The 15,954-nt window shown below is 46.0% G+C and overlaps 1 protein-coding gene across 1 annotated transcript in view; it reads right to left on the bottom strand.

Moving 5' to 3' along the window:
- Positions 1–13,603, bottom strand: part of LOC122935236 (alpha-1,4-N-acetylglucosaminyltransferase-like) — a 35,144-nt gene extending 21,541 nt beyond the window's left edge. Inside the window, exon 1 of the mRNA XM_044290999.1 lies at positions 13,283–13,603. Within this exon, the coding sequence (XP_044146934.1) occupies positions 13,283–13,603 (321 nt within the window). The remainder of the gene's footprint in view (positions 1–13,282) is intronic.
- Positions 13,604–15,954: the final 2,351 nt, after the last annotated feature.

Here is a 15,954-nt window from a genome sequence, read left to right as displayed (position 1 = left end):
AAGGAATGGCGGGGACTAGCCACTCACCGCGCCATCAACGGTAATCCCCAAAACGCTCTCCCTCCGGAGAACGCGCATGCACCCCACAAACATATGTCGATGCATTCTGCACCCTCTTACGAGGGTATACCAGGTGAGGAGCCATTGTGGTCATACTGTCGAATCACGAGGGCATGCAATTATCTATCATAGAGATCTTTGCATGGGCTGAGAAGTCAGGGAGAGCGCTAGGGCTTTTACAGGGCTCACCCTTATGTTCCTTAGTTTGGGATCAAGTCAGTCGGATCTTCATTTGTTGTCTTCTAGTTTTCTGCAACACCATCCGTGACAGATGCCCAACCACTTATGTTTCAGGATGAGGACATTGGAAGACTACTGCAGCATGTCTCCGATGATGACAAAACACAGGTGCCAACTGCTGCAACTTTCTGCAGTCTGCAGACCAACAAGAAGGGCAGGAGTAAAGAGTGGGTGGAAGATGATGTAGAGGATGATGAGACACTAGACCCAACAGGGATTCAAGGTCATGCGAGTTCGGAGGAAGAGGCGGTGGTCACACAGAGGCACCAGCACAGCAAAAGAGGGAGCAGGGTGCAAAAGCAACTGTTACATTCTTGGGTGGCATTTTACCGTTTTTGCCCTAAATAAACCCTTGCCCTGCATAGGTAACAGGGACCTAAATTTCCCAAAATCGTCTGTTAGATTGTCAGGTGACATTTTACCAATTTTGCCGTATACAAACCCCTTGTCATGGTCTTACCTCCTTGCTGTTCTCCTTCGTTTGACATGTGCTGGCGGCCATCTTGGTTTCTGGGTTTCTTGTAGCCTCCCACCCTGCGGCTCCTCCTTCCCACTGGGAGGAGCTGGATGCCTAGCTCATATATATAGGAGGTCTGTGGCTTCAGTTCCTTGCTTGGTCCTCCTGTGCTCACATGCTTCTAAGACTGCTGCTGCTTCTGGTTCCTGATCCTGGCTTCGTCTGACTACCCTGCTGATTCCTGATCCTGGCTTCGTCTGACTACCCTGTTGGTTCCTGATCCTGGCTTCGTCTGACTACCCTTCTGGTTCCTGATCCCTGGTTTCGCAAGACCCTGCTTAGGTTTAGCCATCCGTTTGGACTTTTGCCTTACAGCTTTATTTTCAATAAAGCCTTCTTATTTCCACTCATCTCTTGTTGTACGTCTGGTTCATGGTTCCATGACATTAGGACCAAGCCATTAATTCTGACGGTACAGGGCCATCCTCGCTACCTACGCTGGTTGCCAGACTTGATCAGCAGGATCACCTGTTGGGTCGGTTCGCTGTGGCGTTGCAAACCCTGCTTGAACGCACGGCTCATTTAGCTTCCGTTGCCGATGGGTCGGTTGTCGCTCCTGGGCCCGCTCCTACTGCCACTCCGGTTGTTGCGCCAGAGTCTACCCCGACACCTGTTGCTGCGCCTGCGGTGTTTCGGGGTATGACCAGTTCTGCCCCCCTTCCACAGCGCTTTGGGGGAGAGCCAACTCAGTGCCGAGGTTTCCTTAACCAGGTGGGCATTTACTTCGAGTTGCTGCCACATGCCTTTCCCACTGAGAGATCAAAGGTGGGCTTCTTGATCTCGCTGCTCTTGGACAAGGCCTTGGCCTGGGCCAGCCCTTTATGGGAGAACAACAATCCGGTGGTTGCCGAGTTTTCTGGTTTTGTTGCTTCTCTTCGGAAGGTATTCGATGTGCCGGCTCGTGCTGCCTCTGCTGCGAAGCTCCTTATGTCCATCAGACAGGGTTCACGATCCGTAGCTGAATACGCCATTGAGTTTCGTACCCTGGCAGCAGAGGTGGGCTGGAATAATGAGGCTCTGGTCGCTGCTTTCTCTCATGGTCTCTCGGATGCCTTGAAGGATGAGGTTGCAGCTAAGGACCTACCAGTGGAGCTCGAGTCTCTTATTTCTTTCCTGATTTTGAATGACACCAGACTCAGGGAGAGACCTTCCTTTAAGGAGAGCCTGCGGAGGCCTTCTAACAGATTGGCGCCTACGTTTGCTGTCCCACCCGTGCCTCCCTCTCCTCACACGCCTCCTGGGGATGACTTGTCTGGGGGTGAACCCATGCAGCTGGGGTTTGCTCGCCTGTCCGAGGGGGAGAGGGTACTCCGGAGACGCGAGGGCCGATGCATGTACTGTGGTCTCGGTGGGCATTTTCGGTTGGCATGCCCGAACCGTCCGGGAAACGCTCGCACCTGAGATCCTGTCGGGGGCAGATCTTGGGTGGAGTCTCCTCGTCCCCGGTTTCCCGTGTTGACAAACCACTGATTACTGTTGTCCTCTCCTGGGTCGGGGGCTCGGTGACGACCCAGGCGTTGGTGGACTCTGGTGCTGGTGGTTTGTTCATTGATAGTGTGTTCGCTGCCGCCAATTCCATTCCTCTGCAGCCTCGAGGTTCCCCACTGGCTCTTGAGGCGATAGACGGCAGACCCCTTCTGCCACCACACGTGACTCATGAGACCCTTCCAGTGGGGATGGCCATTGGTGCCGTTCACAGAGAGTCGGTCTGTCTCCAGGTTATTTCGTCTCCACACTACTCGGTGGTCTTGGGGTACCCCTGGCTCCAGAAGCATAATCCGACTTTCGATTGGAAATCGGCCGAGATCCTCTCGTGGTCACCGCAGTGTGGGGCTAGTTGCATCAATGGGCCTGTCAAGTTGCTGTGTACTTCCTCGGACTCTCTGTTGCCTCCTGAATACGAGGAGTACCGGGATGTATTCGATAAGGTGCGTGCGGTTGCCCTACCTCCGCACCGCCCATACGATTGTGCCATAGAGTTACAATCTGGTGCCGTTCCGCCTCGTGGCAAAGTCTATCCACTGTCGGTAGCGGAGAATGAGGCCATGGAGGAGTACGTGAGGGAGGCGCTTTCACGCGGACACATTCGCAAATCCTCGTCCCCGGCAGGGGCTGGATTTTTCTTTGTGAAAAAGAAGGGCGGTGAGTTGAGGCCTTGCATCGATTACAGGGGTCTCAATCGCACACGATCAAGAACGCTTACCCGATACCCTTGATTTCCGAGCTGTTCGATCGCCTCAAAGGGGCCACGGTCTTTACCAAACTCGACCTGAGGGCGGCATATAACCTGGTAAGGATCAAGGCGGGCGATGAGTGGAAGACCGCGTTTAACACCAGGACCGGTCATTATGAATCCTTGGTTATGCCCTTTGGGTTGTGCAATGCGCCCACAGTCTTCCAGGAATTCATCAACGATGTTTTCCGTGACCTGTTGCAGCAGTGTGTGGTGGTCTATTTGGATGACATCTTGGTATATTCTGAATCCATGGAGGCCCACATTCTGGATGTCAGACGAGTGTTGCAACGGTTACGAGAGAACAAGCTGTTCGGTAAGCTTGAGAAATGCGAATTTCACCGATCCCAGGTAACCTTCTTAGGTTACATCATTTCCGCTGAGGGGTTCTCCATGGATCCTGAGAAGGTTTCGGCTGTCTTACAGTGGCCCCAGCCCAGTGGTCTTCGTGCCCTGCAGCGCTTTTTGGGCTTCGCCAATTATTATCGGAAGTTCATCAGGGACTTTTCCATGCTAGCCAAGCCTCTCACGGATCTGACCAGGAAGGGCAGTAATCCCCAGGTCTGGCCGCCCGAGGCCATCCGAGCTTTTGAGGCTCTAAAGTCCGCCTTTGTGTCGGCTCCGTTTCTGTCGCATCCCAACCCTGGGTTGCCTTTTGTCCTCGAGGTGGACGCGTCTGAGACGGGAGTAGGCGCCCTCCTGTCTCACCGTAGAACACCAGAGGGTCCTCTGCTTCCTTGTGGGTTTTACTCCCGGAAACTGTCTTCCGCGGAGTGCAACTACCAGATTGGTGACAGGGAGTTATTGGCCATCGTGCAGGCCCTTAAAGAATGGAGGCACTTGCTCGAGGGCTCGGTGGTTCCGGTTCTCATCCTGACGGACCACAAGAATCTGACCTACCTCTCTGAGGCCAAGAGATTGACACCACGTCAGGCCAGATGGGCTCTGTTCTTGTCACGTTTTAATTACGTGGTCTCCTACCTACCCGGTTCCAAGAACATCAGAGCGGATGCCTTATCACGGCAGTACTCCGAGCTGTCCGGGGAGGAGTCGATTCCGACTTCGGTCATACCTCCGAATCAGATCCTGGCCGCCATTCGCACCAGCCTGACCTCTCCCCTGGGTGAGCAGATTTTGGCGGCTCAATCTGGTGCTCCCTCTGGGAGACCCAACGGCAGGTGTTTTGTGCCTGAGGAGTTGCGCACTCGGTTGTTGCGAACCTACCATAACTCCAAGGAGGTCTTCCGGTTGCACGGTTTGCCCAAGGAGATTGTGTTGGATCGGGGGAGTCAGTTTGTGTCCAGGTTCTGGCGCACCTTTTGCTCCCAGTTGGGGATTCATCTCTCTTTCTCCTCGGCCTACCACCCTCAGTCCAATGGGGCCGCAGAACGATCCAATCAGGCCTTGGAGCAATTCCTTCGTTGCTATGTCTCCGATCACCAAGACAATTGGGTTGACCTCCTGCCTTGGGCTGAGTTTGCCAGGAACACGGCGGTGAACTCTTCCTCTGGGACGTCTCCCTTCATGGCCAATTATGGGTTCCAACCTGCTTCGTTACCGGAGGTATTCTCTCCCCAGGATATTCCGGCTGTGGAGGATCACCTTTCCGTCCTACGTGCTTCTTGGGTACAGATCCAGAGGTCCCTTGAGGTCTCTGCGCAGCGCCAGAGACTCCAGGCTGATCGCAGACGAGCGCCCGCTCCTTCCTACCAGGTCGGAGACCGCGTATGGTTGTCCACCCGCAACCTCAACCTTCGAGTGCCCACTCCCAAGCTGGTGCCTCGCTTTGTTGGTCCCTTCCGAGTGCTTCGCAGGGTAAACCCGGTAGCCTATGCCCTTGCGCTTCCTCCTGGCATGCGGATCTCCAACGTGTTTCATGTCTCCCTGTTGAAGCCACTGGTGTGTAATCGTTTCACTTCCTCGATTCCTCGGCCTCGTCCGGTCCAAGTGGGCAATCGTGAGGAGTATGAGGTGAGCAATATCCTGGACTCACGCCTGGTCCACGGCCGGGTGCAGTTTTTGGTCCATTGGCGTGGTTATGGTCCAGAGGAGCGTTCCTAGGTTCCCTCCGCAGATGTCCATGCTCCTGCCTTGCTCCGAGCCTTCCACGCACGCTTCCCTCAGAAACCGTTCCTTACTCCGCGGAGGAGGGGCCCTTGAGGGGGAGGTACTGTCATGGTCTTACCTCCTTGCTGTTCTCCTTCGTTTGACATGTGCTGGCGGCCATCTTGGTTTCTGGGTTTCTTGTAGCCTCCCACCCTGCGGCTCCTCCTTCCCACTGGGAGGAGCTGGATGCCTAGCTCATATATATAGGAGGTCTGTGGCTTCAGTTCCTTGCTTGGTCCTCCTGTGCTCACATGCTTCTAAGACTGCTGCTGCTTCTGGTTCCTGATCCTGGCTTCGTCTGACTACCCTGCTGATTCCTGATCCTGGCTTCGTCTGACTACCCTGTTGGTTCCTGATCCTGGCTTCGTCTGACTACCCTTCTGGTTCCTGATCCCTGGTTTCGCAAGACCCTGCTTCGGTTTAGCCATCCGTTTGGACTTTTGCCTTACAGCTTTATTTTCAATAAAGCCTTCTTATTTCCACTCATCTCTTGTTGTACGTCTGGTTCATGGTTCCATGACACCCCTGCTCTGCATAGGTGACAGGGACCTAATTTTAGTAAAATCGTCTGTTCCATTGGTGGGTGACATTAACCTATTTTTGCTGATGAAAAACCACTGCTCTGCATAGGTGACAGGGACTTAAATTTCTAAAATTCATCTTTAATTGACGCTTGCCCCCTTTTTTCATTCAATTCTTCCACTTTAACAACTTGTCCCACATTTCCGCTCGATCACATTTCAGCCATGGATATGGTATCCCTTTCTCACGCTCCCTCTCCGGCGTGGAATCCTGATTCGCTGCTAACCGTGATCTACATAGTAGGTGCAGAAAAGAACATCAAAAGTTGATAGAGAAGATATCCATGGTAGGCGCAGAACAGAACATCGAAAGTTGATAGAAAAGATATCCAATTGGATCGTGGACGTCACAGGGACGTGCCATGAGGCAGAAATTATCTAGAGTCAACAAAGCGGCAGCAGGGCCTCCCCTGTCTAACGTTTCCAAATCCAAAATACTCCCATGACATTCCCTGTAATTTTTTAGTGATCATTCCAATAACAAAGCATCTTAAGAGTCCTGTATTGTTATTTATCGTCACTACCTCCCCTAGTCGGGAGTGGGTAATTGAAGCTTCGTCTTCAATAATTTGTCCCACATTTACGCTCAATCACATTTAATTTCATTAATTGACCTCCCTTGGATGTGGTATTCCTTTCTCAGGCTCCATCTCCGGCCTGGAACCCTGATTCCCCGCTATCCGTGATCACCATGGTAGGCGCAGAAAAGAACATTGAAAGTTGATAGAGAAGATATCCAATTGGATCGTGGACGTCACAGGGACATGCAACAAGGTTGAGCAGTATGTGTGCACAAGTCTACACATACTGACTGATGGGTCTGCCCCCTTCAACTTCAGGGTCTCTAAATTGGGCCCATGTCCTGAGCTTGCCCTTTACGCCTTGGAGATGCAGGCCTGCCCTGCAGCCAGTGTATTGTCTAAACATGTGTTTAGCACAGGTGGAGGGGGTTATCACAGGTTATATTTCCCAATGTTTTGGGGTTTATACAAATTTAAACAAAAAAATAAAAATAAAATAAAAAACAAAAACAAAAAACAGTGTTGGCTACCTCCTCCTCCTCCATCGCCGCTTACACCTCCACCGCCACATCCACCACCTCCTCAACCTCCTACTCCATATGGACCTCCTTCTCTTAGATCAAGATTATTTTATTTTATTTTTTAAGTATTTTATGTTATTTGAAGTCATTTCCCTATCCACATTTGTTTGCAGAGCACTTGCTATGCTCTTAGCCACATTTTGCTGCCATTTGCAGCCCTCTAGCCCTTTCCGTGACTTTTATAGAGCCATTTTGGTGCTCCAAAGTTCCGGTCCCCATTGACTTTAATAGGGTTCGGGTTCGGGGTCAAGTTTGGGTCCCAAACTCAAACTTTTTTGTTAAGTGCGGCCGAACTTGTCGAACCCGAACATCCAGGTGTCCGCTCAGCTCTAGTTATCACACATGCCAATTAAATTACATTGTCTATCTCCTTAAATGTCCCTGTGGCCTAATATATGTTGACGAAACAACCTAAACTGTTAGAGATAGGCTTTACCAGCACAAATCTACGATTTGTTGTCAAAACCTTTTACTCCCAGCCCCACATCATTTTCACAAAATGAAACACAATTATCTCAATTAAAGTTTCAAGTCATAGAGCACATAAGTATGCCCAGATGTGGGAGAAAAAAACCACACATGCTGAAAAAACTAGAAGCCTATTGGATACATAGACTACAGAGTCTAGAAGACAGGGGTCTCAATAGGGAATATGAATTGTCAGCTTTTATCTGATTACATGCATTGACTGAGATACTAATGATTTATTTTCTTGTTTTCCAGATACATTAGGAACTGGACCCCCACCTCGTTTGCCACTCTTCAATGTATCCTTTATACAATTTTCCATTCTTCTTGTACTGTCTATCTTTGACTTAGTGATTTATGAGATATGCTCTTTTAGAGTCATCTACTATGAGTTTTCATTTCCTTGTTCTTTACTTGAACACCTATTCCTAAAACAAATTTTCCATATTTTTTATATATTCTGATCAGGAATATTGCGATTTGGGCTTCCCGTCTGGGTTGCGCCATCCCCTCCTGTAAACTCCTCCTCCTTCACGCGCCCTACTTAAAGGTGATGCATTCCACAGTGGAACGCATCCCACCTCACATACACTTCCTCCTACTAACTACCAGCTGCACTATCTACTTCCGGTATTGTTCCACATTGGAAGTCCTCTTCTCTTACCACACAAGAACGTGAGTGCAGAGGGCTCCTCAGGTCAGACCCGCGAGACGATGGACAATGGCGCAGATAGGCATCAGCCAACTGACTACATAGGATGCCTCTATAGTACGGTAGTTCAGTTTGTCCTCCCTCTCAGTGGGTGTAAAAAAGGCCTCCATTTTTGACTGGTAGCGAGGGTCCAACAAGGTGGAGAGCCAGAAGTCATCCCTTTGCTGAATGGTGACAATTTGGCTGTCACTACCCAAGCAAGTGACCATGCAGTGGACCATTTGCGCAAGTGACTCGGAGGGACTCCCTGTTAGTGTTGAGTGTGAATATTCGAATAACCAATTTTTATCGTGAATATTTAGAATATAGTGCTAAATATTCGTTATAAATCAAATATTTAGCATTTTTTTTCCATCTGAACACATGATTTCTCTCTGCTTCAATGAGAAGGAAGCAATGTCAAGTTCGCAACAATACCTAGTGCACCAATCAGTAATCTGTAGTCAGACCTACTAAAATGTGAAGTTGGACGTAGTGCGCAAAAATATTCAAATTACTGCCGATTAGCGCAATTGCAAATATATTGGAGCACTTGACTATCTGCATATAAAGCTATTGTAATGTTCTGCAGTGCCAACCATTTTCTCCAGCCTCAGGAGAAACTCATGAAATTTCTAGCAGCTTGAAAAATTTAGCCAAAGTGACCTACGCCTGTATTTCGCGTTACGAATTTGCATTGCACTGTTTTTACTAGAGGTGGGACGACAAATCAGTCGAATCCACAAATCCCTCGACTCTTGCTGGATTCAAAGGATTCGTGGACTCGAATCCCGACCTCATTTACAAAATTCAAATCAGACGAATCCCGGGCATAGTCATCTGTATTGCCATCCTCAGGATACAGATTCCTTGCCTGTGCTGCAGCAAGAGAGGGAGATGAGTGTCTGTCAAACCCACAACCTTCTGTATCAGAGGCAAAGCACTACATACAAAGCACTATACATACACTGTATATACACGACAGCTGCCCCAACACACCCAGCTGTGCTATATCTCTATATGAAAGCTTCACCAGCCCACTCAGCTCTTCTATATCTCTATATGACAGCTGCCCCAGCACACCCAGCTCTACTACATCCATACACATGACAGCTGCCTCAGCACACTCAGCTCTACTATATCTCTATATATGACAGCTGCCCCAGCACAACCAGTTCTGCTATATCTCTATATATGATAGCTGCCCTAGCACACCCAGCCCTGCTACATCTATACACATGACAGCTCCCCCAGCACACTCAGCTCTGCTATATCTATATATATGTAAGTATTACTATACAGTAGATAGATATATAGCAGAGCTGAGTGTGCTGGGGCAGCTGTCATATAGAGAGACAGCAGAGCTGAGTGTGCTGGGGCAGCTGTCATGTGTATGGATGTACACTGGCTATCAAAGATATGACAGAGTCTACAGTAGCCTGTGACCTAAATATACTTTTCACATTGAGAGGTCTGGATATACCTGATTTCATGCGATTCATGACCAATTAATTCATAACTAAGCAAATTTCTTGGAGAAATTCGGCATAGCATATGAATCAATTTTTTTAAAACTGCTCATCTCTAATTATTATGTTCTTCAGCAGCTGAGATGTGTATTATAAGGTTCTTCAGAAGATAAGGCTACTTTCACATCTGCGTTTTTGCTGGATCAATCACGGATCAGCAAAAATGCTTCTGTTAGGATAATACAACCGGCTGCATCCGTTCTAAACTTATCCGTTTAAATTATCTCTAAAATTACTAAGATAGTTACTTTTGTGTCTGAGAAAATGGATCTGGCACCATTGACTTACATTGTGTTTCATGCTGGATCTGTCTTCATCTGTATCCCATGACGCACTAAAAAGCGCTGCTGGCCATGCTTTTGTGTGCGTCATAGGAACACAACGAAACGGAATGAAATGCATTCTGGTGTACTCCGTTCGGTTCAGTTCAGTTTTGTCCCCATTGACAATGAATGGGGACAAAACTGAAGTGTTATCCTCCGGTTTTGAAATCCTATGATGGATCTCATTACCGGAAAGGAAAATGCAGATGTAGTATAGGTGTGTATTATGATGTAGCTGAAGTGTGTATTATTATGTTCTGCAGCATCTGAAGTGTGTATTGCTATGATTTGCAGCAGCTGGGGTATGTATTATGACTAGTGTTGAGCGAATCAAAGTCCACAAAATGGACTTCAATCCAAATTTCAGGGAAAATTCTATTTGCCTCGAAGCCAAATTTCCTAGTGCTTCGTGGTAGCGAATCGATTTTCCCAGAATGGTGGTAAAAAAAAAAAAAAAATACTTACCTCATTCATTTGCTTGTGACGGGCTGGCCGTCAACATTTAGATTGAAGATCTTGCACAAAATCCTGTGCACGGTGACGTATGACATCACCACGCTGGCCAAAATTGGTCTCATTAGGATAAGTATAGGGATGGCACTCTAGTCATAGGTATTGCATGTAAAAGAATATTTTATTAGTAATAGCTGGCTGGTATATGCCAGATGTTGGCAAAAAGATATATAACTAGTAAAAGATAGCGTTCTCCTGGAAGTATAAAATGTGGACAATATAATATCAATTCACAAATTATGGACTAAAAAGCAACAGTGCATAAAAAAGTAACAATGCATAAAAAAGAGTAGATTGCTGACATAAATATGTGGCTTGTATCCGTCAACTACTACGTGTATAAGTAGTGATGGATCCTGGGCACAAAATGGCGTTCTCCTTTGAAGTAAATAGTACATACAATGAATAAGATGATGGTAGTATGAAAGGTGAGATAGTAGAAGTCCGATCTTGTCAAATAAGGAACAAATATAGATGAGAGGTGAGGGCCCCCTTTTTTGGGGGGGGAATTAGTATCCGATCTGAATTTGCCCCCTTTGTTTCAAATGGGTAGAATGTTTCACCTCCTGCTGGTAATAATTTGCTTCCACAGTTGTCCCACAATAATGTTATAATAGAGAACTGCTGTTTGTAGCAGGTACGTTACCCTCCTGTAGATGAGATGTGGGTTGGTGAGCAGCTCCTGGCGGGCGGGTGGCGTCTCCTGGCGGGCGGGTGGCGTCTGCGTGTCTTCTTCCCGCTCAAAGACTCCTGCTTACGGAGCTGTATGCTCGGCCCGTCTACTGCTGCGGCTGTGCGTAACTTTCGGTGACGTCACCTGCGCTTACTGATTCTCCCGCTCAATTTTCATCGGCGTTACACGTGCTGTCCGATGGCGGGAATAAGAGGCTGCGGTTTTTTCAAAAGTTAAGCGTGCTCCGGAGCTGTTGGAAGTTCGGATCCTTTTAATTTTAGCTAGCTTGTCATGGGTATGGCTACCTCATTTTACCCCATACGCGTTTCGAAGCTCACTGCTCCTTCATCAGTGGGAATGGGTAGCCTATTTTCTTTATCCTATATATGTGGTCTTTATTGGATCAATTAAGGTTCTGGGGGAGTGGTTATAGACCTCAATTAACGGTGTTCTGTGACATTAATCCTGGAATTGTAGGTAGAATGGATGAAGTTCAAATGGAACAATATGATACTTATGAGGAGACGGACAGGATACGGCCATATTGTGTCTCAATATTTCATTCATAATATTTATATTTAAGAATAAGATTAAAACTTGTAATTTAAGAATAAGAATAAAACTGAATAAAAATGAATAGAAATAAAAATAAAAATAAAACGGAATGAGATTCATAAAATCTCTATAGTTCTGTGTGTGTCAATATACTTTCATATACATCTGGATATGCATATATATCCTTAATTTATAGAGAAGTCCATATGTTATAATAAGAAAGTGAAAGATAAATATAAATATAAGATAAGAACACTAGGTTGGGAATGTTCTCAACAATGTGGGATATATTATACTGGAGATAGATCCTCAAGCATTGTGGTTCCCTAGTTCCATAAATGTGTATATAGAAGGGGATTGGGGATCTAGGGGTCCTTTATTGGACAATTATTGTTTTTGTTGGGGAGACTTCCATCTATATTGTGATGTGTGAGTGTATCTGAGTTGTCACTTCAGAAGAAGATGTTGAGAGAGAGAATGTAGAGTGGAATAGGGGGGAGGGGCCCACCCGGGAGGAGGGGTCGGAATGCTGGTAGACAGCCTGACTACGAAAATTGGTCTCACCCAAAGTAGCTTGAGACTTTGGTGAATCATTACTGTATTCATATCTGGGTATTTTAATACAATTTAAAATAGGAATTTGAAGTAGGCTTTGGTACTGGCTGGTACCTCGGTATCTAAGCTCACTTAGCATTCCTATTTTATATATATAGATGAGAATACTATGGGGAACATGACTACTATTATGGCCACTATGGGAGCAATATTAGTGTTGGAGGACTGTAGGGGAACTATTGCTACTAAGTGCCCTCTGGCAGAAAATTATTGCTATTGGTGGGTCTTTGGGGAACACTATTAGTTTAGGGGGCATCCTGGCACAGTGTCATCTTAGCACAATTATTTTGAGGGACATTATGTTTAGATTATTAGTGTCAGGGGCACTATTTGCTAGGCACAGTGTATTTTAGGACACTGTGTGCCAACAATCATTAGTGAGGGTGGCACTATCTGCATGGTACTAGTATTTCCAAGTGAATTATTTCTACAGTATAGTATTGGGGAGCACAGCAGGTACAGTATTAGAGGTGGCAGGGTGTGGTGTTCAGAAGGTGGGAGGATGATGGAGAAGTAGGAAACTAAGATGTCTGTTTGTCAAACTCTGCAGACACGAGATGCGGCTGAAATACATCATCATGGCCTACATTAGAGGAGACATCACTGGATGTAAGCAGTATGTGGAGCTGTACGACCCTATATGTTTTGTAGTTTTGTATGCACAATTTTTGCTAGGTGCATCCCAGTCAGACCCATTCATTTCAATGGAGCTGAGCTGTGCCTAGGCCTAAGGAAAGCTTTGAGAAGACCGCAATGCTACTGTGAGTGCCGCTGCCTTCCTAAACAGCTGATCACCTTGGGTCCAAGGTGTTGTATCTCCACCGATCACATAATGATGACCTATCCAGAGGATAAGTCATCAGTGAAAATCTCCCAGAAAACCCATTTAAATAATGTGCTCACTTGCGTACTGTGGAACGTCAGCAGAATCTGTGAGGATTTAGGAGCAGAACTGTATTTCAATGGACTGAGCATCACTCTTACACATTAGAGGCAAGTTCATAGAAAATGATTATGCTTTGTACGTACCGTAACATTCACATCATTATACACATGTTTTAATAACTTCTACATACCTTTTCATACCATGATTGAAGAGGTGTATTATTAAACAATTCCTCAAGTCTCAGAGGCAGTATATAGACATTATCAAAAGACGAGAGAGTCGGAAAAAGATTCCTGGTTGTGTTCATATCTTCTTCTGTTTCAATATCATACAGCCCCTTCATAAAGAAGCCTATTGGTCGATCATGATACACTCGAGCTGCTGATTCAATTGCACATAAGACCAAGGATGGTGGCTCCATTCTGTTCGTGGTCTCTAGAAAAAATATCCCATTTCCACCCTTAAATATATTTTGGGGATATACGCTAATATTTGGGGGAAGAATAGGCATGACAGTTGATTCCCTTCTATTCCGTTCTATTTGGTTTGATTTGATGTATATTCCAATTAAAAAAAACACACTTGCACATGTCAGAGAGAAAGTAGTGATCCTCATGGCTTTCAGCATGTCTCGTTATTATGTGAGCACACCTAAATGATAAAAGAAAAAGACTAGTTAAGCTGTGGCCCTCAATAAACTGCATGATTCGTACATTACAATGTGTACATTTTTACAACAATCTATACAAAAAATACAAGGAACTCCATTCAGATGTTGAGACAGGCAGGGCTCTCCGGCCCAAATGCAAAATTAGCATCAGGGCCCCACTGCCCATGTGTCATTTATACTAGTGATGTATTTTTATGTGTCAGATGGACCTTTGGGTCCCTGATTCCTTATGGTCCAGGTTTGTTTTCAGGTTCAATATAAACAATAGGAGGGCACTCAATTATCTGGGACCACCAATATGAGGTGACAATAACCACATTTAATGTATATCTAATGTAAAAACTAGCATAAAACGATAAAACTATACATCCATAGGATAGTACGAATGTGCCCAATCGGGCATAAAAGCCTGAAAGGCCCAAACAAACAATGTGATGACCGTAAGTGCAAAGTATGGACTTGATCCCTGGTGGGCAATCCGAGTCCAAGTGTAATGCCCTAAGGGGATATGAAATGATGTTGGTCTATGAGCTGGACCGCACTCAGTTACCATGCATAATGTTGTAATGCTAGATAGGTGAGTATAGCCCCGTGGGGCAGAGTACGTTACCCCTCTTTTTGTGCTGGATAAAGGTAGAGAAATATGCTCAGACTCACATCGGTGTCCCGTGTGGTCTCTAGGTCTGGTACGCGGCGTCCCACGTGACCGGGCGGCACACCACGTGATACCATGCGGCTCGTTGGAGAACAAATCAGCTGATGGTGTGTTGGGTCATAAAGTCCGGACCGTGCAATGTCAATAATCCACAACTCCAATCAGAGAGGGTCCAGGGGGCTGCCTTAGGGTGTCGGCACCTCAGGGTGCGATTGTGAAAACTTTGCTGTCTTAAACTGGACGCGTTTCAGGGATCAAACCCTTTCCTCAGCGGTTGTTTTCAGGTTAGTTTTTCCTTTTATAGTTTTTATGTCAAATAAATCTGTATAAAAAGGTAGCTTTTTGAGGCCCATAACTGAGTAACCAAGAGATTACACCACAGGGTCACAAGTCACAAGACAACTGTTCTTAACCAACTCTACTAATGACTTCAGAATCTTTCCACAGGAAGGTTGTGATACTTTTCAACTTGTGTCAGCATGGTTCACTCACATAACAACTGGTTGGCTGTGATATCTTGATCTTTCTCGCTTGTACATAATTAGTACATCACTGCTGCATTTTTCCAAAACAGTTCCTCACCTGTCCAAAGACTGTTTCTGGTATTGCAATTAAACTCCATTGACGTGAGTAGGGCTGATTGCATTATCCTACAAAATCTGTGGACAGGTGTGGCTTGGTTTTTCTGATCCTGGACCATCCCTGTAAACCAGCCATATTTATATTTACTATTAATGTTTGTGCTATATAACCCTGATCTTTTATATCTAACATGCCTTTGAAAAAGCTTTTGTTAATGTTAAATGCCCATCGAGGGCATCATTCTTGCTGTGGCTTGGATTTAATCCTTCTGTCTAGGGATGTACAGTGGATATAAAAAGTCTACACACCCCTGTTAAAATGTCAGGTTTCTGTGATGTAAAAAAATGAGTCAAAGATAAATAATTTCAGAACTTTTTCCACCTTTAATGTGACCTATAAACTGTATTACTCAATTGAAAAACAAACTGAAATCTTTTAGGTGGAGGGAAGAAAATTAGAATTAAGCAATCACATTCAAAATCATATTAAATAGGAGTCAGCATACACCTGCCATCATTTAAAGTGCCTCTGATTAACCCCAAATATTGTCCAGCTGCTCTAGTTGGTCTTTCCTGAAATTTTCTTAGTCGCATCCCACAGCAAAAGCCATGGTCCACAGAGAGCTTACAAAGCATCTCATTGTTAAAAGGTATCAGTCAGGAGAAGGGTACAAAAGAATTTCCAAGGCATTAGATATACCATGGAACACAGTGAAGACAGTCATAGTCATCATCAAGTGGAGAAAATCTGGCACAACAGTGATATTACCAAGAACTGGACGTCCCTCCAAAATTGATGAACAGACAAGAAGAAAACTGGTCTGGGAGGCTACCAAGAGGCCTACAGCAACATTAAAGGAGCTGCAGGAATATCTGGCAAGTACATGTGTGGTACATGTGACATAAATCTCCCGTATTCTTCATATGTCTGGGCTGTGGGGTAGAGTGGCAAGACG

Source organism: Bufo gargarizans, chromosome 4 (genome assembly GCF_014858855.1).
Source record: "Bufo gargarizans isolate SCDJY-AF-19 chromosome 4, ASM1485885v1, whole genome shotgun sequence".
NCBI classification, from domain to species: Eukaryota; Metazoa; Chordata; class Amphibia; order Anura; family Bufonidae; genus Bufo; species Bufo gargarizans.
Note: the sequence above shows the minus strand (reverse complement) of the source record. Positions and strands in the feature narration are given on the sequence as shown.